At 37.9% G+C, this 24,085-nt stretch overlaps 1 protein-coding gene across 4 annotated transcripts in view; it reads left to right on the plus strand.

Annotated features, from left to right (window-relative positions):
• Positions 1–24,085, plus strand: part of STAT4 (signal transducer and activator of transcription 4) — a 129,571-nt gene that overhangs the window by 97,395 nt on the left and 8,091 nt on the right. For 2 of the 4 annotated variants that reach the window (XM_032292608.1, XM_032292607.1), the window contains 9 exons: positions 1,080–1,231; positions 3,377–3,535; positions 4,492–4,584; positions 7,526–7,585; positions 8,046–8,063; positions 8,145–8,238; positions 11,249–11,293; positions 21,709–21,792; positions 22,409–22,507. In XM_032292608.1, coding sequence (XP_032148499.1) covers positions 1,080–1,231; positions 3,377–3,535; positions 4,492–4,584; positions 7,526–7,585; positions 8,046–8,063; positions 8,145–8,238; positions 11,249–11,293; positions 21,709–21,792; positions 22,409–22,507 — 804 coding nt within the window. The remainder of the gene's footprint in view (positions 1–1,079; positions 1,232–3,376; positions 3,536–4,491; positions 4,585–7,525; positions 7,586–8,045; positions 8,064–8,144; positions 8,239–11,248; positions 11,294–21,708; positions 21,793–22,408; positions 22,508–24,085) is intronic. The other 2 variants (XM_032292610.1, XM_032292609.1) reach the window with 2 other exon arrangements.

Here is a 24,085-nt window from a genome sequence, read left to right on the forward strand (position 1 = left end):
CCCAGCTAATTTTTTGTATTTTTAGTAGAGACAGGGTTTCACCATGTTGACCAGGATGGTCTCGATCTCTTGACCTCGTGATCCACCCGCCTCTGCCTCCCAAAGTGCTGGGATTACAGGCTTGAGCCACCGCGCCCGGCCAGGAATAAAATTTTAAAAAGAAAAGGAACATTGACAATAATGCAGTTCACTCAATTGGTTGTATAAATGAGAATACCAAGTTTCAGCAAAGCTAAATACTTTATTTGCATTTGTATGGCTTACAATAATGCCAAAACAGAAATTAATATCTTCTAACCCCTAGGCCTTTAAAAGTTATAATTCTTGGTCGGGTACGGTGGCTCACACCTGTTATCCCAGCACTTTGGGAGACCGAGGTGGGCAGATCATGAGGTTGGGAGTTCAAGACCAGCCTGACCAATATGGTGAAACCCCGTCTCTACTAAAAATACAAAAATTAGTTTAGCATGGTGGTGCACACCTGTAGTCCCAGCTACTCAGGAGGCTGAGGCAGGAGAATCGCTTTGAACCCAGGAGGTGGAGGTTACAGTGAGCCAAGATCGTGGCACTGCACTCCAGCCTGGGTGACAGAGTGAGACTCCATCTCAAAAAAAAAAAAAAAAAAAAAGTTATAATTCTCCATTACACCTCCCAAAACCCAGAAAAAATCCTAATAAAAATTAATACAGAAAGGCTCAAGTTTTAATCAGCTCATTTTAATATAAATGGATAACCATCTTTATTAAAAATGAATATATAAATATCCTTTTAATAAGCAACTATACAGTTTTATGACTATAAGATTCAATATTGGTACCACAGGAGTTACAAATTCAATATATTTATCCTGAAACACATGATGAGAATGTTAAACTGTGGTCATTCTTTTTTTCTCATGACATCTTTTATTTTCAATAATGTAATTGTTTGAAGAGGCCTGGCAAATAAAAGCTAGTATTTGGTGAAATATTTGGTCAAAATTTTAACTAAGCCTTTGTCTACCAGGCGAAATTTGTAAATTGAATTCTAAGTGACTTGTTTCTTATGAAACTCTCTTCAGTTGTCCCCTTTGTTTTCAGGAGGCTCTCAGTAAGATGACCCAAATCATCCATGAGACCGACCTGTTAATGAACAGCATGCTCATCGAAGAGCTGCAGGACTGGAAGCGGCGGCAGCAGATCGCCTGCATCGGGGGTCCGCTCCACAACGTGCTCAACCAGCTGCAGAACTGGTAAAACGAACTGGCTGCAGTTTCTAGTGAAAACCACAGGAAATAAAAAACTTCAGTGTCACTCAGCCAGAGAATGCAGGTTTAGACTGGAACATCAGTTCATTCAGCTTATTAGCAGCTGCGAACTCTATAGCTGAAAACAAATAGTATAAGTGTTCTTAGTTTTTATTCTCGTGGGGAAAATAAAAGAAAGCATGTATTGAACGCTTAATTTTCACATGTAAGATATCAATCTTGAAAGACTTGAATAAATTTTAAAACCAGCGATATGCTTTCTTTAAGGACATGATAAAGAAGCACTAGCTTCAAAATCTTGAAAATAGGGATCTCAACTTTCAAATATTAGTTTTGTGTTTTCAACATAGTGATTTGCTTGGTTACAGATGTTGGTTAAAGCATAGGAAATTTCAGTTAGGCAGGAGGAATAAGTTCAAGAGATCCATTGTACAGCATGGTAACTGACTGTAGTTAATCACAATTTATTGTATACTTGAAAATTACTAAGAAAGTAGATCTTAAGGTTTCCTACCACAGAAAAGTAGATATGCGAAGTAATAATGCATGTTATTTATCTTGATGTAACTATTCAACAATGTATACATACATCAAAATATCATGTTGTATATCACAAGTATATACAATTTTTATGTGTCAAGTTTTAAAACCGTAAATGGTTAGTACAACCCACCATTCCCCATCTATGTACGCAAACATGCAGTGAAATGTAGATACTATCCTTTGCATTAGAAGATTAAAATATTCATAGGATTTTCCATGTCACAAATTCAGAACAAAACTATTTGATTGAAAGAACAATTGGAAAATATGAAATACAAAGAAACTGTTCAGTTTAAACCTAAAATTGTTCAAAGTAACTGGGGACCCCCTAACTAAAAGCTCTGCCCTGCCAGGCCTACTTATCAAGAAATGTAAGGAGTTTGGCTCATTTTAAAACATTGATTTTCCTTGGGAAGATACTTTGATTCTTTAACTCACTGTACTCTGTTGTGAAAACAATAATAAAGGGAGTCATTAAGAGTTTAATCAGTAATGGTGCTCATACCAAAAATCAGCACGTATTCAACCACTCTTGTCATAGTCTTACATGTGGAATACTTTAAGTAGAAACAGTTGCTGTAGGGTGAAGTGGACTTTCCAAGTCTGTTAAGACGTTATGCCTCCTGTAGCTGGCAGTCCCTTCCATGTCCATTTCAATGTTACTCTTCCCTAGGCTTCTGGCCCACACTACCACCTCCATTTCTGAGGTGAGAGCACCATGTCATGAATAAAATTCCAAGAAGATATCAAGAGCAAGCATTTCTAAATATACCTCACTCTAAAGAGAGTCATTGATCACTCTTGGCTAATACTTAGGACAATAAAATATATATTGTGGGGGAAGATCTGTTTCATATGTTTTTCTTTCAGTATGCTTACATAAAAAAATTAATCATCTCATGTATTTTATGGCTTTAAATTTGCTTTTTCTTTGCCCTTTAGTGAGTGCCATAGTTTAACATCTATATACTTAATAAGCTTAAACAAAGAGTAATTAGGCCGGGCGCGGTGGCTAACACCTATAATCCCAGCACTTTGGGAGGCCGAGGCGGGTAGATCACGAAGTCAAGAGATCGAGACCATCCTGGTCAACATGGTGAAACCCTGTCTCTACTAAAAATACAAACAATCAGCTGGGCATGGTGGTGTGTGCCTGTAATCCCAGCTACTCAGGAGGCTGAGGCAGGAGAATTGCCTGAACCCAGGAGGCGGAGGTTGCGGTGAGCCGAGATCGCGCCATTGCACTCCAGCCTGGGTAACAAGAGCGAAACTCCGTCTCAAAAAAAAAAAAAAAGAGTAATTAAAAGGGATTTGGTTCCAGATGTTAATAAAATCTCATAAATGATGACATATCTAATTGAATGTATAAATGAGAAAACATTGAAAATGTTTAACATATGCATATTCAAGAAAAAAATGGGTTAGGAAAATAAAAATAAAGAACTGTCACTAACAAATCAAATTGATTCATTTAATTAATTTAAATAAGTACTTAATAATTTAACATTTGTTAACTATGACCCATTGTTACAATGTTTTACTAATAAGTGGAAAAATTATTTTTGATTTTCATTTGCTGTTCAATAGCTTTACACTATTGGCAGAAAGTCTGTTCCAACTCAGAAGGCAGTTGGAGAAACTAGAGGAGCAATCTACCAAAATGACATATGAAGGTGATCCCATTCCGATGCAAAGAACTCACATGCTAGAAAGAGTCACCTTCTTGATCTACAACCTTTTCAAGAAGTAAGTGAAGTGCTATAAATTTCAGTGCTTCCTGGCATCCTCCATCCCGTGAAGTAAGAACACCCTGCCTAAGGTTTTGGTGTTAGGTGAAAAAGTGGCAGGGATGTATTCAACAACGAGCCTCAGGGAGAAGTGAATAGAAGCCCAAAAAGTTTCAGAAATCACATTTCTACTCTTCACTGTTTATTCATCTATACTTCTCTCACCAACTGGCTCGGTTTTCTACAAACTAAGCCATGTCACTCACCTACAGCTCAGTTTTTACATTTTAGAAAAGATTTCAAGGGTTTTTTCTTACATGCATATCCAGGAAATGAAGAATGGAGAACATGTTCATGTTTATGAGCTATTCTAAAGAAAAAATACTAATATGTACCAGAAATCCTAATATTTAGTCCAAAAAAGTCATAAAATTTATTCTCAGTCAAGGAAGGTGCCTCACACCTGTAATTCCAGCACTTTGGGAGGCTGAGACAGGAGGTTGCTTGAGCTCAGGAGTTTGAGACCACCCTGGACAACACAGAAAGACCCCCATCTCTACGAAAAATAAACAAATTATCCAGGCATGGTGGCACATGCCTATAGTCCTAGATACTCAGGAGGCCAAGGGAGGAGGATCACTTGAGCCCATGAGGTCAAGGCTGCAGTGAGCTATGATCATGCCACTGCACTTCAGCCTGGGCAACAGAGAGAGAGAGACCCTTTTCAAAAGAAAAAAAATCACTAAATGGACTGGGGCTTTTATTTATGGCTCAATTATAACAATTAAGGATCATTTACTGCTGTTCAATGATTTATGAAAAGTCATTGTAAAGATTTAATTGGGGGTTTGAATATCTTCTAAATGTAGAAAACTTGGACTTTATGAGTGGATAGCATCCTGTTCCTCTGTGGTTTTCAGTCTGCCGATATTTTCAATGTTTTCAAATAACACGCTTTATTTCCTTTTTATCTAGCTCATTTGTGGTTGAGCGACAGCCATGTATGCCAACCCACCCTCAGAGGCCGTTGGTACTTAAAACCCTAATTCAGTTCACTGTAAAACTAAGGTAGGCAGAATGTCTTCTACTATTTCATGTGTTTGTGGAGCTATAGTTTCTGGGTAATTAAGGCCAGTTTCTCTCACTGTGGCTTGCATTCAGCTATTCTTTATTGAATCATCTGTTGTGTGCCGGCTCTGAGCCTTAGGAAATACCCACAGAAATGTTAAGATGAGAGTCCTGCTTGTCAAGAGCATGACAGTGCGGATGAGGACATGAGGGATATTAGCCTGAAAGTATGGAATCATACTATCAGGCGCAATGAAATGAATTACTGAAAAGGTTGACTTGAGAAAAGACTGGAGAGATTGATCACCCAGAGTATTGTAGGAGAGGAAGAGTACAGAAATAATGGCTTCCTGGGTCTGTCTGGTAATCATGAGGGGCAGGGAGAGGCAGAACTGAGAGGACAGACTGGGGAAAGACTCTGGAAGGCTTTGAATATCCTATCCAGGAAATGCAGTGGCATATTCATCTCCTGTGATTACCCAGTAACTGGCTTATTGGACTTTTCCACAAAAACTCTCAAAACCGCAGTTTTCCATATATCTCTATTGTGTCCCTGAGTTAAAGACATAACTTTTGTCTTATTGTTGCTTGCTTTCTCTGTGAATTTGTTCCTTTTTATTAACATGAGCAATCAAAACTTACAGTTGTCCCTAATGATGCTGAGAACAATGAGTTTGAGTTCTTACTTTCAAAGATTCTCATCATGCCTCAAACTCCAAGAACTAAAGCTTTAAATGCTCAATCTCTAGGTCACCTCTGGAAAACCGAAACCACAGACTAACACATCAAGAGGGGGTGATGCCATGATACAGAGCAATTTAGGGTTCTATGATGGGGTTGCTGATCATATGTCACTTGGAACTCCATTTTTAAAAAGAAGGCATTTGTCTTCAGTTTGCTTTTTTAAGACACTGATTAAAATTCTTAATCAGTTTCTTTGTGTGAATTTTGCACCAAGATTTAAGAACTGAAAACAAAAGGCAGAGACTAGGTTCCTTTTTAAGTTGCATTGTTGGCCAGGCATGGTGGTTCATGCCTATAATCCCAACATTTTGGGAGGCTGAGGAAGGCAGATCACCTGAGGTCAGGAGTTCAAGACCAGCCTGGCCAGCATGGCAAAACCCCATCTCTACTAAAAACAGAAAAATTATCTGAGAATGTCGGTGCATGCCTGTAATCCCAGCTACTCAGGAGGTTGAGGCACAAGAATCGCTTGAACCTGGGAGGCAGAGATTACAGAGAGCGGAGATCACACCACTACACTCCAGCCTGGGTGACAGAGCAAGACTCCGTCTCAAAAAAATAAAATAAAATAATAAAGTAAAATAAAATAAAATAGGAATTATCAAAAGTTGTTCATTCTTCATTCCCATATCTCTATATAACTCGGAGGAGAGTGACAATAAAGGGAACTAGGTTGGAGAAGTGGTGGACATTCTACTTTTCCTTGAGACACTCCTATAGATGATATAGTAAGTCTAAGATGCTCTCGGGGGTAAAAGGGGAGATGAGTAGGGACTCCCTAGCAAAAAAATTAAGCAGCATCACTTGCATGCTGTGTGAACTGATTGCCAGAGGCATAGAATTTTAGTCCCTCATTGTAAGTTCTGTCTTCCTCATCTACCTACTGTGTCTCCATCCTCCTCTACACATTGTTACCCACCATCTTGATAGGTGATCCTTAATCAAGGTTTTCCTAAAACCCCTCTTTGCCATACCATTGCATCCTCTTGTTTCAAAGGAAAGGATGAACTTGGACTCAGTGGGACTCATCAGCATCTTATAGTGAATCAGATCCTTCCTGAAGTAGTATAAAAAGGAAGGTGGAGGAGAAAAACATCTGGCCTTATTTTACATGACTATGCCCCCTTCTCACCATTCATTACCAATGGCTGCACACTCAGCATACTCCAAACCCTGAACCAATCTTGTGCCTTGTACAGGACTTTCAACATTTTGCAACATTCAACCCACCCTTTTGTTTGGGCTGCCTATGAGCTATGATTTCATTTCTCTAATACCAGTGAGTTGCTTATCACCATATTCTCTATATTCCATCTATGTGCCTGTACTCCCTCCTTTCATGTAGAGCACATTTCTCCCTCCTGCAATCTTTGCTACACCAGTTCTCTGGTACCTAAGGCTGTACTGGGCAAATATGAGGAGCTCAGTGCATGCTGAGTGAATGAGCAAAGTTTAGGATGAGGGCATGAGTAAATGAATGAATGTGTGAGAGGCTGAATGACTATCTCTGAAACTGCACTGAACCCACAGGTAGGTTACATCACAGGAGAGAAATCTGAGGAATTAGAGAAAGCAAAAGAATAACGGATGGGCTGACACAGAAGGAATTAAAGAAACTTTTATATTGAACTTCAATTACTTTTTCATTTGAAGTTGGTTTTTTAATGAACATTTTTGCTGTTATTTTAATATAGTGTTTTGAAAGATTTCAAATGCATTGGAATTGGGATTTTCCATATTTTACTAGAGGTCTGACTTAGTAGAGTCACCATAAAATACTCATCATCAACACTTACAAAGTGTTTTTTTTTTTTTTGTAATATGAGGATAAAATTAAGCCATATAAGAAATTTTTATATCTATACATTTAACTCAGATTTGGGCTTCAGCCAAAATATAAGCTTTTTTTTTCTGACCCAGCCAATGTATTATCCAGCAAACATCAACTGAAGCAATATGGAAACTCTTTCCAAATGTTTGTCAATAATGCTATTATGTGACTGATATCAACGTTAGTAACATGGCAAACTGAAGGGGCATTGTACATTCTTAAAACATACTATCATATAACTGTGGATAATGTAAGGTTTATTTATATGCATATTCCATAAGTATATTTAAATGTTTAAATATAAAAAAGAGTTTTAAAACACTTTCAATTTTTATCTTTTTTTTTTTTATTGATATCTCTTTTCAGACTACTAATAAAATTACCAGAACTAAACTATCAGGTAAAGGTTAAAGCATCAATTGACAAGTAAGTTTTCCAATATCATTTTGAATTGTGAAAGACTATTTAAAATGAATGACCCTTATTTTATAGAATAATTTTGATCTTTTAAATTTACTTATCTAACAATGTACTTCAAATATTTGACTTTGAAGTTAAAGCATTTAACAAAACTCAATGTTTAACTTTAAATTTTTATTATAAAAACTTGAAACCAATTTTATCTACTATCCTTTAAAGTATCATGGAGGTCAGGTGTGGTGGTTCATGCTTGTAGTCCCAGCTACTCAGGAGGCTGAGGCAGGAGAATCACTTGAACCTGGGAGGCAGAGGCTGTGGTGAGCCAAGATCGTGCCACTGCACTCCAGCCTGGGTGACAGAGCGAGACTCTGTCTCCAAACAAATACGTAAATAAATAAAGTATCATAGAAAGTTGTTCCTAGATCTATTAAATAGCTCATTTTAAAGAATCTTCTTGGTTTTACAGGAATGTTTCAACTCTAAGGTAAGACATTTATTTTGTGGAATCTTTATTGCTGCTCTGTTTTACCTGAGACCATGTAAATAGCTAAGATTTCCTCTCCAGCAACCGAAGATTTGTACTTTGTGGAACTAATGTCAAAGCCATGTCTATTGAAGAATCTTCCAATGGGAGTCTCTCGGTAGAATTTCGACATTTGGTAAGTTTAGCAGTAAAGTTACACAGGCTTTTTTTCTCCAAATCAGAGACATCTTTACTAAGAGGCCTTATAACAGTATATTCTGTGCTTAAATATTTCTTATTTCAAATTAGAAACTGGCCGGGCATGGTGGCTTGCAATCACAGCACTTTGGGAGGCGGAGGCGGGCGGTTCACCAGGTCAGGATGCCGCAACCTCCGCCACCTGGTCAACATAGTGAAACCCCGTCTCTACTAAAAAGACAAAAAAATTAGCCGGTCGTGGTGATGGGTGCCTGTAGTCCCGCTACTCAGGAGCCTGAGGCAGGAGAATCGCTTGAACCCGGGAGGCGGGGGTTGCATGAGCTGAGATCGCGCCGTTGCACTCCAGCCCGGACGACAGGGCAAGACTCCGTTTAAAAAAAAAAAAGAAAAGAAAGGAAATCAGGAACCATATTGAGAAATAAAACACACCATCAGTGAATAATTGAAATGGTAGAAAGAACACTGAACCTTTACTCAGAAGGTCTGAGTTATAAGCAATGAAGACATAGAACCTAAGCATGCATAGGAGTTGGTCAGTATATTTTGCTGATAAGGACAGAGATAATCTGTCTTAAAATGGAGAGATATTACACAGTGGAATATTATTCAGCCATTGAGAGAACGAAACCGTGTCATATGCATCAACATGGATGGAACTGGAGGTCATTATGTTAAATGAAATAAACCAGGCATAGAAAGATAAATATTGCATGTTCTCACTCATTGGGAACTAAAAAAGCAGATCTCTTGGAGGCAGATAGTAGAATGGTGGTTACCACAGGCTAGGAAACGAAGTAGGGCAGGGGAATAAAGAGAAGTCAGTTAATGGGTACAAAGATACAGTTAGACAGAAGAAATAAATTCCAGTATTCCATAGTGCAGTAGGGGCCAAGTGCGGTGGCTCACACTTGTAATCCCAGCACTTTGGGAGGCAGAGGCAGGCAGATCACCTGAGGTCAGGAGTTCGAGACCAGTCTGGCCAATATGGTGAAATCCGATCTCTACTAAAAACACAAAAATTAGCTGGGTGTGGTGACGCATGCCTGTAATCTCAGCTACTTGGGAGGCTGAGGCAGGAGAATCGCTTGAACCTGGGAGGTGAATGTTGCAGTGAGCTGAAATTGTGCCACTGCATTCCAACCTGGGTGACAAAGCAAGACTCAGACTCAAAAAAAAAAAAAAATAGTATAGGACCGAATAATAATTTATTGTATATTTTTAAATAGCAGGAAGAAAAGAATTATAGTGGTCCCAACACAAAGAAAATATAAAATATAAAATATAAATTATGTTTTAAATATCCCAGTTACCCTGATTTGATTATTATACATTGTATACATGTATCAAAATATCACATGTACCACAAAAATATGTACAACAATGATATATAAATATAAAAGTACAAAGGCACACACACACATGCAATAATGGATAGGCATTCCTGGTTTCATTTTTATATCTCCGATAATCATGTCTGGTGAAAAGCGCTTTCATTTTAGGAGGCTAGCTTGGGGAAATAGGATGCTCCTGCGTATAGCAACTGTAAATAGTTCACCTTGGCATGTCTAGAAAGCTCTGACCCAGCCTCATCCTGTTGCTTCTTGTTTTTACCACTTCCTCTTGACCTAGAGTTCTCTTCCTGCCGTCTTTCTGACTCTTTGCATAGTTCTTAGATTCCCAAAGACCTTACTGCTTTTCTTGCCAGAAACCACGTTACTCCTCCTGCTTATTAATGTTTAGCAATTGCCTCACTGAATGTTTGGGCACCATTGAATCTGCCTCAAAAAGTCTACTTTCTAAAAGATAAAATGTAGCTTAACAGAAAGATATCTGCATATGTAAATTTATTCTGATTTCTGGTTTTGATTTTGTTTTTGTTTGGTTTTTAGTATTGAGGAGTATGGTTTTGTTTTTGCTTTTTTTTTCTTTTAAATGAATCCTTCCTGTGTGAACTGCCAAATAAATGAAATGTAATGAAGAACAATGTATTCTAGACATCCTTGTGACTCGCACTCTATTTTGTTAGGCTCGATCCCTACCCTCCAGGAACTTTCAACAGGGGGCCATGTTTAGTAATAAGTAAAGTAGGAAGAGCTTAACTTAGAAATGTCTGTCTCCCAAAAAAGTCACATGGAAAAGGGAGAACAAGGAACACACCAAAAATCAGTGAGGTCTTTATTTTAGCAGGCACAATATGTAAAATAACAAAACCTCAGCTTTTACAGTGCTTTTTTGCTCTTCCAAAGCATTTTCACATTTATTTTACGCATAAAACTTTAATTCCTTTTTAATACAAAATAAATATAGAAAATAAAAGTCAAATATTTTAAAATTATAACCTGTAATTTCACCACCTTGCAATGCTATTAACATCTTTGTTTTTTATAACTTTGTCCTTTTTTTCTAAAATATTTATATATAATTATTTTTAAAGTGGGATCAAATAATACACACTATATTATTTGTTTTTTGCCTCTTTTCTTCATTCAGTAATCTATATCAGTGCACATTTATTTTGTGTCAGTGAGTCTTCTTCCTCTCTAGTGTCATTTAATGGCTTACTATGCTATATGGTACACTCTGACCTATCGTTTATTTTTCTAGTCCTCTCTGTTAGACTTGGTTTCTCAGGGACTGGGAATCATCACCCATAGCTTAGCCAAAATGATTCTTTTCCGGCACAAACGAGTGCTGTATGGATTCTGAAAGTTCTCAGCATGATTTCTTTTCTTGAAAATGTTGGCTGAAAGCTAAAGTCTTAGTGATAAGCCAACTCAAGCTTCTAAAGTGGCATCCCATGGGGTGAGACAGGAAGCTCCTCTCTCTTAAATCTGGGCAGTTGTGTCAGGTTTCAATGAGTTTGAAAATATGTTGCTGTTCTAGAAGTCAAAACTGTGGCCAATAAAACGACAGCAACAGGTACGACCAATTTAATATATAGCTGATAATGCTTCTGCATCTAAATATTGTTGTTTTCTTTTACAAAGCAACCAAAGGAAATGAAGTCCAGTGCTGGAGGTAAAGGAAATGAGGTAGGAAATGTTTTCTCCTATAGAATTTTTCTGGGAACAGATCTTATAATATCTTATTTTTACAAAGCTTTTAAACTGCTTGACTTCACATAAAATCAAATTCATGTTTTTCTGATTATAGATGTAAAGCTTGATAATTGCAGAAAATATGAGGAAGTTCTTTTAAAAAAGAAAATAAAAATAACACATGATAACACCCTCCAAAGAAAATAACTATTAACATCTTGGTATACATCATTCCAGTCTTTTATTTATGTATATATTACTTTAAATATATATGATACTCAGGCTGGGCACGGGTGGCTCATGCCTGTAATTCCAGCACTTTGGGAGGCCAAGGCAGATGGATCATGAGGTCAGAAGTTCAAGACCAGCCTGGTCAACATGGCGAAACCCCATTTCTACTAATAATACAAAAATTAGCTGGGCATGATGGTGGGCACCTGTAATCCCAGCTACTCAGGAGGCTGAGGCTGGGGAATCGCTTGAACCTGGGAGGCAGAGATTGTGTTGTGAGAAGAGTATGCCATTGCACTCCAGCTTGGGCAACAGAGTGAAACTTAGTCTCAAAAAAAAAAAAAAAAAGATACTTATTGCTGCAAAGCCTGCTTTTTCCATATAGCAATGTATTCATGTATCCTTTTTTGGGGGGGCCACTGTGCCCAGCCTGGAGAACAATTTTTCATAATTTTAAATATTCTTGGAGAACATAATTTAAATTGGTTGCATTACATTGCATTTTATAGGCGTGTCATAATTTCTTTAGTCAGTCTATTATCAAGAAATATCTTTGTGATTCTTCATTTTTCATTCACTCATTTTCTCACATACATGAAGTCAGCCTTTTTTATTTTTACCCTGCAATTATGATATGCAGGGTAAAACCAACCTTATTATTTTGAGTTATCAATCACCTTGCTCTCTAATGTTTGAATTTCACTAGATGAATTGAATGAAGGAACCAACTGATGTAGTCTGAGTACTGACATTTGAGTTAGTAGATGATCAAGCGGTCAAATCATGAACTTGACATGACCTTGTAGAACATCTATTGAGTTGACCTAGAAACTAAGGCATAAGTCCATGACCTATATATTTCGAACTAGAAAACTATTGGGTACATGCTCTGCCAGGGCCTGAAAATGTGATGTTTGGCAAATGATCTGATGAAGACATATTGCAATTTTTTTCCTCCAAGAGATCAGGATAGTAATGCTCAACAGTCCCTGTTCAGAGGTGCTGCAGGTGTAAAACCACCTACATGATGCAATTTTGAAACAATGAGGTTTATTCCTGGGGTAGTTCATATGGATCCAAACTCTAGGCTTTACAGTCACAGCTCCTATAAAAAAGATCTTTGAATTGTTTGGAAGAAAAGCACTTTATAAATCCAGCATGCAACGACATCCAATTTATCACACCCCACAAAACCATAAAGATCCATCACAAAATATTTAATGCCCTACCATTTTGCCCTCCAAGAATTCTTCATTCCCTTAACTGTGTCTTAAAGATCATTTGCCAAACATCATAGGACCACCAAAGACGAGCTCAGCCTTCCAGTGTAGAATTGCTGCTCAGGGCAGAGCCCCCTAAACAGGTCTCTGCAGTCAAAGAAATCACAGGAGTAGAGTTTTTGAGTTTAAGGAGATTCTAGTAAAACAAATGAATGGGAGTTGTTCTTCCCAGCTTATAGAAACCCATAAAGGTTTTCTAAACTTCCTAAACATTAGCACATTTTAAATAAAAGTTCATTCCACACGTCTCCTTGGAATTCTGGCCAGAGTTGCAACATTTCATTCAGCTTGACATCCCTGAGTATTATTTATGAATCTGAACAGACTAAGCATCATTACCCTGAACTTTTTTTAAGTGAAACAAATCGAATGAGAATAAATCCAAATAGCTCACCTCTTGTAGTATATTGTCATCTTTATGAATATAAAATGAAAATCTTCATTTGGATTTCCCTAGAGACAGAAATCTAAGTAAATCATCTTCCACTGTAGAAAAATCAACCACTGTCTTATTAACACTGTCTACTTATATTGCTTTCAATTTATTTCCTCTTATTTTCTGATGAATAGCAAAATCATACAGTCATATCAGAATGATTTTTATTTCTTCCTTTTTTTTTTCAGGTTTGCGAATCGGGTTCATTTTATTTTAATCTATTCTTTGAGCGCCACCTGTTGGTAGAATTTTAGTATGACTCCTAGGTACTCTATCCTTTGTGCAGCAGTAGTTACGAAATGTGAAGGAAGATAAGCCAGGAATCAGGGGCTTGGCCGTTCAGTAGGGATGATCACACGAAGGTTAGGAAAGAGTGAGGGAAGAGGGAGCAATAAAGTGAAATTCATAAAGTCATGAGGCCAGAGATTATGGTAACAAATTTCTGGAAAACAGGATGCAGGATATCCTAACCTCCTTTTCAAGTTTCAGCATGTTGCTGTTGCTTATCTGTGAGCACCTGTAGCAGGAGTTCACAGCCTCATAAGAATGACTTCAACAATCCTCGTGGACACTAAGAGCTTCACTAATACTGATTTCTGCTTTTCTTGCAACAGGACTGTGAAGTAGGTGCTATTAGCCTCATAGTTGTTTCAGTTATGGAAACTGAGGCACGGAGTAGTTGCACAGCTTACTTAAGATTACAGGGGCAGTTGATGGCAGGGCCAAGATAAAACCATGGCAGTCTGATCCCATCTCCCTGCTCCTGACTCCTCTGCTATGCTACCTCTGGGTCGCAGAATCTTCCCTGTAAAGGCGAGCTGGTTGGCACTCCTCCTACCCCATCACCTCACCCCATCTATCTCACAGAGTGGCTGCACCTTGCCCACCCGCTCAGAAATCATGGCTATCTCACATCACAATTTAAAATAATGCTTCTTCAGAAAATGCTGTTGACCTCTCTTGTCTACTGTGTCTCCTTTTGCACTTGTGTCGTGCCTCGGTGAGATCGAGGAGACAGCACTGTGTTGGTTTCTGCCTCTTCGGTCAGTCTGAGCTTGCACAAGCCACTTAACCTCTCTAACTCCCAATTTCCTTATCTACAAAATGGTGCTAACGTTAACCTACACTTCTAAAACTGTCATGAGGACTGAATGAGCTGTGTGTGAGTCAGTGGTGGTGGGCTGTGTAGATGTTGGCAATGACATTTACAGATCAGCCTCCTCTGGAGGGAGCAGGTGTCTACACAGATGGGAAAACTGGGCTCTAAAAGGAGGTACCTAACTTCAGACAACTGCTGATCTTTATCCTTCTCTGCTTACCTGCCAAGTGCTCTACAGGAGATGTGTCCCTATCAAAACCCTGGGCACTTCCCCTTTCCAGCTCCAGGTCCCTGAAACCTCAGGTCACCATTTGTGTGTATGCCCCTTCATGGGATTTCCTGTCTGGCATTCCTGCTACCACTCCAATGCCCATCACTCCCATCAGGCATGCGCATGCACACACACACACACACACACACACACAATTTTGGGTCCCTTCATTCTACTTTTGTGGTTGCAAGGGCTTGTATCAAATAGTTATTAAATGATTGACAGTGGGAATAAAATCAACTTTAGCAATCACTGCCTTTCTCTCACCTCTATTCTCTCCTGGGAAGAGTCAATGTGAATAAACGATTTCATCACCTAGCAAGTGGCCAGGCTTTGAGCCCATCCATCTGTCCCTGTAAAATAAACATTTCCAGGAAGCAACCTTTCCCTGGAGGCCCTTATCTAGCAGGGAGCCAGCTAGAGAGTGATTATTGAAATGTGAAAACTGTTTGAATAGAGAAGCTGGAATTGTAGTCTCTCCAGTTTGCTCTTTGTCAGTGGGCTTTAACTGATAAATGACAGTTTTAGCCACAGACTGAGGTGTTAGGTAATTTTGTTTATGTGGTGGAAAGTCATGAAGCACAATGAAGCTATTAGTGAAGCCTGGGTGACTTGAGTTTCATTTAACAAAATAGCCAAACAGATGTTCTTTCAAGGTTCAGTGTTCTCAAACACCGACACACTACTCACACCCCAGCTAGCCCAAGCATTTGCACAGCAAGTTGATTTCTTGCTGAACTAATTTAAAGAGTTGCAACACTTTTTTGAGGGAGATTGTACAAAAATATTATTAAAACCTTAGACATTTTAGAATGCAGCAGCATCCAGACAGCACCGTTATTTTATGGGCTAAGCAGAGTTGTCATTTTATATTCCTGTCTTCTGATTCTGTGATTCTGTGATTAAAGGCTATCTCTCATGTGATTGGATCACTGTTTCCCTCTCGTCTCATTGTTTCCCAGCATCTAACACAGTGTCTAGCACATAGTAAGTGCTCAATATTCACTGAATGAAAGGATTATTTTAATTGTTTCTATTCGATTCTACATAGTTTTCCATGTGGGACGTTATCATAAATTATGGATCGTTAAAAGATGAGCAAGAAATTTGGGTGAAAATCACCCTTTTTCCAAGTCATATTTTTCTTAACAGAGGTTTTCTGTCAAGTTAAAAGCCATTACCATTTGTTAATATATCCTAGGTTTCCAAAGTGTATTATTAGACACTGAGCAGAGAAAACAGAGAAGAATATGGTGACATCTAGACCTACCTTTTATAAGGTTGTATCTTTTTTTTTCCCAAGTGGAGCCCTGATTAAGTTGGTTGACCAGTTTTCCAGTTTCTTAGCAGGTTTTTCAATGGGCATTTTTCTTTAGAAGTACAATACAGTCAATCTAGCTATAATATTCAATGCCAGATAATGTAAATATCATCAATATGGATATTTTCTATCTGTAATCATCTTGAATGATTAGGATGGCTTTGATACAAACATTAATGGTGCATCTTATCTATGATGCTTCTGTGAGGAATGGACCCTGAGGATGGGAGACTGAATAGTATCTCTAGCTTAGACTACACTGATGAAATAATGAAGACTGTATGGCCATGCAGGCTGTGAGAACTAATGATGCTTTGTTTGGTCAGAGTGTCTTTTCTCCTGTCTTCTCTATTGTATGTCAGCTTCCTTGCTGGATTTCATTCTAAATGTGCCCCACAATTGCATCAGAAATTTAAAGTAAACATTAGAAATTATTTTGAATCACAGAGAAAAGAATCACCCTCTCACCACCCAAATTTCAGTTCAGTAAAGTACTATCTAAAGCATAAAGTCTTTTTCCAAAGTTAATAGACGACCTTGAATATCATTGCTCTGTCAGTGGAATCCTGGTTTCTCACACTTTTAAGACCCTGATGTTTGGCTGATTAACACACACGTTCCATAACTCAAAGAGCTGAGGAAGCTATATGTACTGAGTGATCAGGTATATATTTATTCATAGAAATTAAATTGTAGGCTGGATGTGGTGGCTCACACCTGTAATCCCAGCAGTTTGGGAGGTTGAGACATGCGAATCACTTGAGTTCAGGAGTTTCAGACCAGCCTGGCCAATATGGTGAAACCCCGTGTCTACTAAAAATACAAAAATTAGCTGGACGTGATGGTGTGTGCCTATAGTCCCAGCTACTCAGGAGGTTAAGGCAGGAGAATCTCTTGAACCCAGAAGGCAGAGGTTGCAGTGAGCTGAGATCATGCCACTGCACTTCAGCCTGAGCAACAGAGGAAGACTCCATCTCAAAAAAAAAAAAAAAAGAAAAAGAAATTAAACTATAGAGCCCTCTCAAATGTTCTGCGCAGGCTTGTATCACCATGGTTCAATGGTGAGTTCCATCATTGAACACGTAGAGAATCTAAAAGGCACCCATTAGTGAACATGAAGTGGAAGTTGTAGATTCTTCAGTTGTCTCATGTTTGGCATAGTGTAAGCACCGCCTCCCTAGAGGGCAGTGAGATTTTCTATTGTTTAAAAATACACCTTCTGTCTAACTTGGTGCCTACACTCAAGACAACTAGTTCATCTCATGCTCAACCAAAGAAAGAGCAACTTATTTTAATATAAATGGGCTGGAGAAGAGAAACTGGTTGTTTGATGTGTTGACGTGTTGGGAGTACTTTTAGGGGTGGTCTAAAGGATTGCTAAGCAAAATTTTTATTAAACATAACTTTCTACTAACCCAGTAAGAAGTGATTCCACCCTAGTCAATAGAACGACCTGCAGGCAATGTAAGGTACTACAAAGAATTACTTCCTTCTCAATAACAAATCCTAAACATAGCATTCTCATTATCAAGGAAGTCTTCTCACATAATCACATCATTGTTATTCATATCATTATACTAGACAGTTTTCATTATTTCAAATTTCAAATGCAAACAGAATTCTGACTTATTATTAATGCATAGTTAGTGTTGGCCTCCTTTTCTTCTCAGGTGACACTGCTACCTCCAGCCCCCCACCCTGACTTTTCTGGTTTAGATAATCCTATTTGTTCACAGGTTCCCAGGGCTCATTTTATACATTGCTGAAGTTTTATATCTCCAAGTTTTCCATGTCCCTTTTGAGATTAAACATAATGAGGATACACACATTGAGAATAATTCCTCCCGAATTCCACCAGGATTCTTGTTAAAATACAGAATTTGATTCAGTAGGCCTGGGATGAGGCCAGAGATCCTATTTTTCTTACAAGCTTTTAGGTGATGACAATACTGCTGGGTCCTTTTTCACCTACTATAAAATTTTATCAGGGACTAACTGCAGTTTCCTTCTTCTTTCCATCCCAGACTCCCCCCAGGATGTGATCATTTCTTGAGCTGTAAATATCATGCTAATACTGATATCTCTTGATTTTTAAAAATTTTATATGTCTAACTCTTGATTTTCTATAAAAGATTAAGCTATGTCTTTTTTGTAACAGCTTTCCATACATAGAAATGCTCCCCCATCTTCACAATATCATTATATAACATATTTTCACTTACTCAATGTATTCAATGTTTACCTTACTATGATTACATAAAAATTGTTAATAGCTGACCCATATAGCACTCTACGATTATATTTCCATTCTTGTATTACTTTTAGTTTTCCTTGGATATAATAGTCTCCCTGAGTTTTTATTTGATTAATTTATGTACCTGTCACTAATTAAGACCCAAACTTTCCATCAGGACTAGAAGAGTCCTTACAATTTGGTCAGACATGTCAATCTAAGAGTTCCTTTTTTCTTTGCAACATCACTTAGGGAGCTCTCCATCTTCTGGCTCCAGTCCTGGCAACTTGCCCTCTGATCCTGTTGTGCAATTGTGGAGTTGTGGTTTTTTTGTTTGTTTGTTTTTGAAACTTCCTTTCACCATTATTCTAGGGAGTCCCACGCCTTTCTCCCGGCTGGGTTCATGTCTTTCTCTTTCTTAGGTTACTGTATCCTTTTTATTAAAGAGATTCTTTCAGTAGTTTCCAGAGAAAAAGTACTAGGGAGCCAGATTTCCTGAGGCTTTGCATATCTTAGAAAGTTTTTTTTCCATTCATCCTTGACTGATAGTTTGGCTGGATATAGAATTCTGGATTAGAAATCTGTTTTCCTCCTAATCCTTAAAATACTATTCCACTGTCTTCTACTTATCTTGTATTCTGATTCTTAATCATTTATAAATGCCTTTTTATTCCTGCACTTCTGAAACTTTTAAACTGCTTTCCTGCAATTTTACAGCAATGAGTTTTAGTGCGGCTTTTCATTTATTTATTGTGCTAGACGTTCATGGGTCCTTCCAATTTGAACACTTGTGTCCTTCAGTTTGCGAAGTTTTGTTGTATTATTCATTTTTATAGACTATTGAAAACATGTAAAAACATAAAGAATAATAAAATGAACATTCATCGAACAGCTTAAAAATTCAAACTTTGCAAATATAGTTGAAGACACCTGGTATCCCCCTTTAATCCTTTTCCTCTCTGTACCTACCCACCTCCCAATGCAGAGGTAACCATTGTCTTGAATTTTGATGTTTATTGTTTTCAAGAATGCCTTTATAATTTTATGTTTCTACAAATTTTTATTATTCTGTATTATAAATTTAGGTTTTACATCAATGACATCTTTATGTACATATGTTATCGCAACTTGCTTTTCTTGCTCAACAAAATATTTTCTGACACTCATTCCTACATTGATTCATGTTGCTATGGATCACTTATTCCAATGCTATATAGCTTCTTACTCTATAAATGTACACAGTGTATCTAGCTATTCTCCTATTGATGAATCATTTTAGCATTATAAACAGTTCTACTATAAACATTCTTCAATTAACATTCTTCTACAAGTCTTTTTCTTAATATGAGTGCAAAAAATCTTTGACATATATATTTGGTAGCAGATGAGTCAGAATCAGAAGAGTCAAAAAGAATTGTTGTACATAGGTAATGTGCATCTTCTACTTTTCTTGTTACTGAAGAATGGTTCTCCACAGTGATTGTAACAATTCCATAAGTACTGTGTAAGAGTTTCAATTTGGTTATGTCTTTGGTATTTCCTCTACTCCCTTTTCTCTGTTCTCTTTCCAGAACTTGTGTTAGTTTGTTGTTGCAGTTCACGTATTGATTCTTTATTTGCTGTCTTTTGTATTCCATTTTTTATTTCTTTGAGGGTTTTTTGTTTGTTTGTTTTTTTGTTTTGCATTCTGGGAAATTTCCTCTACTCTATGTCCAATCTTTTTACTGACTTGTCTATTGTTCTTATTATATTTTAAATGGTTCTTTATTATTTTGGGAATAAAATAATATTCTATTCTTCTTTCACTGATCTAATATTTGCCTTATATAGTTTTTAAAAAGTGTTTTAATGTTTTGAACATTTCCAAGTATATACAAATATAAACATTTAAAGTGTTTAATGTTTTAACGTAATATATACAGAAGTAAAGAGAAAATACAATGGAATGGATTTATGCATCACCTAACTTCAACAATGATTAATATTTTGCCTATCATATTTAACCTATTTTCCCCCTATATATACATTTTTTCTGGAGTTCTTAAATTCCAGATAGTATAGTATAATATAGATACTTCAACAGGTATCCTTAGAATATAAGAAATGTTTAAATCTAACCACAATACCCTTGTCACAAAAACCTAAACAACAACTTTTAAAAAGCCTTCCTTAAAAAAATCCTATTTTGTATTCAAATTCCTCCATTGCCTCAAAAGAGCCTTTTTACAGTTGGCTTGTTCAAATCAGTGTCTAAGCACTGTCTTCCCATTGCAGATGGTTGATTTGCTCCTTCAACATGCCATATATTTATTGAATAGACTGAGCTGAATACAGGAGGCTTTCTTCACTGTTTTCTTATATTCTTCTTTTTTTTACTTGTCCTCTGAGTTTTTTGTTTTTGCATCCTCATTTCATGTGAGAGGCTTTGTCAAAGCCTGATGATCATCAATTTGCTGTTAATAATTAAGAGAAGGGCACTAAAAAACTGCCTGAATATTCTATGTGCATGTTGGGAACTGTAGACTTAGGGTGATTTTTAAAATCTGGCTGTTTCAATGGGTTGCTGGGGGGCGGTGGTGGGTGTATAAGGCAGTATCTGTATGTTACATTCCTTGGTCTGGTCCACTTCCCAGATACATTTCCAGGAGATTTTAAGCCTGGCTCTAGATGTCAGAGGAGGGACAAGCATGGGCTCAACCGTAAACTTTCACAGGACCTTCCTCTCTTCAGCACACACAGCACCTAGCCCCTGCCTGCATCTTGACCTTGTTCCCAGAATGTAGACAGCCTCTGTAATTCCTCTGACTCATCTGCCCCAAAGAGCAAATCTCCCTCCTCTGCCCAGGTCAGGAGGGTTGGAGACCTCACTGCCTGAGCTGGGGGTCTTAAAGCACATCCTGGTTTACAGTCTGCAGCCTCAGGGCACTCAGTGCTTTCAACCTCTGGGTTCTTTGTTCTACCCTCACTCTGCACTCCCCAACCTTTTACTCAGGGATCTAGATTACAGTTTCACTTTATTGGAAAATGAATAAAAGTCCAGCTATTACCTTATTGGAGGTAAGGTAGGGAGGGAACAGAGGAAAATACATGTACTCCACCTACATGTTAAACCAGAAGGAGGTCTTGCATTCTTTTTAAACAAATTCATTGTGACACTTAAGACTTGTATCTGTATACCTGTGCATATACGGACTGTTTTTATTAACATTTGGTAAATCAAAAGGACCAATTTTCAAATATTAAAATAAAGAACAACTTGTCTAAATTTCAACTGAAAAAAGAACTATGCTACAATTTTTAAAGCCAGAAATTATCTTGTTTTGAAGACTTAAAATCATTCTGTTTGGGAAAATGAAGATTTTCCAAACTCTGTATATAACCTTTAAGACAATAAGAGGGAATGTTCTATAATAGAGACTGTCTGGGAGCATTTATTTTATTAATTTATTAATGAATGTATTAATTTATATAGAAAGAAGTCTTCTATTAGATAGTGAATATGCATTTGGGAGGTAACAATTTTTTCTCTCTCCCTTAGGGATGTCACATGGTGACCGAAGAACTTCATTCCATAACCTTTGAAACACAGATCTGCCTCTATGGCCTGACCATGGATTTGGAGGTAGATGTTTAAAAAACATATGCTATTTACTAATGACATTTGCAGGAATTGGTCAGCATTTATAGATATAAGCTCGATATTTTCTAGGTTTTAGTACATTCCCTATTCATTACTTTTGTTTTAATTTAGAAAATCAATATGTCAAATGTTCACTAGTTCACATAATATTCTGGTTACATGTAATTGATAAAAGCTTGTGCATAGCTGGGTGCAGTGGTTCACACCTGTAATCCCAGCACTTTGGGAGGCTAAGGCAGGTAGATTGAGCCCTGGAATTCAAGACCAGCCTAGGCAACAAGGTGAAACTCCCATCTCTGCTAAAAATACAAAAATTTGCTGGGTGTGGTGGCATGTGTCTGTGGTCCCAGCTACTCAGAAGGCAGAGAGGCAGGAGTATCAATTGAGTCCAGGAGGTGGAGGCTTCAGTGAGTGATGATCATGCCACTTCACTCCAGCCTGGGTGACAGAGTGAGACCGTCTCAATAAATAAATAAATAAATAAATGAAACAAAAAGCTCAAGGGCATTATGAACTATATACATTAAATAATTTGTTGCTCAGATTCTTGTTTGTTTTCTGAGATTTCCTGAGTCATGCTTTTTTTCCCCCAAACCAGACCAGCTCATTGCCTGTGGTGATGATTTCCAATGTCAGTCAATTACCTAATGCTTGGGCATCCATCATTTGGTACAACGTGTCCACCAACGATTCCCAGGTAGACTCTATTTCTACCTCACCTTCTATAATTCTATTTGATTTGTTTTATTGCCAACAAATACATCTGCATCCAAAGATGTGTGTGCCAGCGGGGTGTGAGGGTGAGAGTTGCTTTATTTCTGGTTGTGTGTTTCGTCTCATGTCATATTTAAAGTATTATGTTCTGATGTTTGTGGACCCTGAGAGAGTTCTGCTGGCAAAAGTAACAGACAGGTATTTGTTATTTCTGAGAATCTGGTCAGCTCCCAACTATGTGTATGAGAGTTCCAGGGCCATCCTATGGCTCTGTTAACTAAGCTGGAGGAAACTTCTTAGTTAACTCCTCCTCAGCTGCTTCTGATCCCACCTTGTCCATATAGTCTCTTCTACAAAGGTAGAGAATTGGTTTCCAAGTAAGTAATTAGAATATTCATCAATCTTGCCTAACCGTATTCTGACAGCACACATTTTTCAAGTTAATTACAGATTTCATCCATCCTAGGCTCAAACTGGGTTTTGGTGCCATCTGGTGGTTTTGACATTGACTCAAAATTGGCCTCAAGTCACAAAGCCAGCAGTGAATAGATGTTCTTATAAGACAACCAGGGAAGGGAGTGGCAAAAAGATGTGTCAGCACTTCCCCTTGCACCCCTCCTTCAAAACCTCAGTGTGTTGTCCTGGAAACCGCTAAGGTCTGGAGAAAATAGGTCAAATGTAAATAACAACATTTCTTCTTAATTCAAAGCAAATGTTCCCTCCAAAGGGAATAATTCTTGTACTTTAGATCCGAGCAGTAAGATTGAATCAGCTGTAGGTGTTCTTTCTTCTTAATTCAATGTTTCTATTAAGAAAAAAATGAGGAAAATGACACAGCCCTACTCCTTCTCCTCAACTGCCCCAGCATCTGAGAAAAATTAACTGCAGAGAGGAAGACCATGCAGAGTACCCCCAAAAGAGCAGAACTTACCAGAGAAATCACCTGCTCTTTAAGGCAAAGGACAGCCAATGCCCCTGAGATTAAATGTTGATACCCATTAGACCTACATTTGTTCAGCTTTCTTCCAACTCCAGGGAGTAGAAGGAGTGATGGGCTACTTCTCTGTTCTCTGGCCTCACAGAGCAGTGCTGCACTTAGCTTTCTTCAGCAACCTCCTTTTGTAAGAAACGTACCAAAGTCATCACACACATTATCCCGGATTTACATGGCTCTAGGATGAGAATCTAGAGCAAAAGATAATATACAGCTGTTAAAATACAGACTCACAGCCTAGTTGCAGAACCAATCTGAACAACTAATCCTGGTTTCTCCTCTTAATTCTGTCCTGCTTCAAAACCTAAGTCCTTGGGCCTTGATTGTATTCTGTGTTTTCTGGTCACTTTTCCAGGCACCATTCTCAGGTTCACATAAAACCATCTCCCTAGAAATTCTTTCTCTTTATTCCTCCTCTTCCTATTGCCCATTCTTTGTTGGATGCTGTGTCCTCTTTTATTCCCACCTTCTGAAATATCTTGAATTGCTTCTTTTTCTTGATTAATCTAAGCCCAATTTAGCTCATGTTCTCAATGGCCTTCTCCAGGCAACGCATTGGATTTCTGA

The sequence above is a fragment of the Sapajus apella genome, unplaced genomic scaffold (assembly GCF_009761245.1).
Source record: "Sapajus apella isolate SASKATOON/1434 unplaced genomic scaffold, GSC_monkey_1.0 scaffold28, whole genome shotgun sequence".
NCBI classification, from domain to species: domain Eukaryota; kingdom Metazoa; phylum Chordata; class Mammalia; order Primates; family Cebidae; genus Sapajus; species Sapajus apella.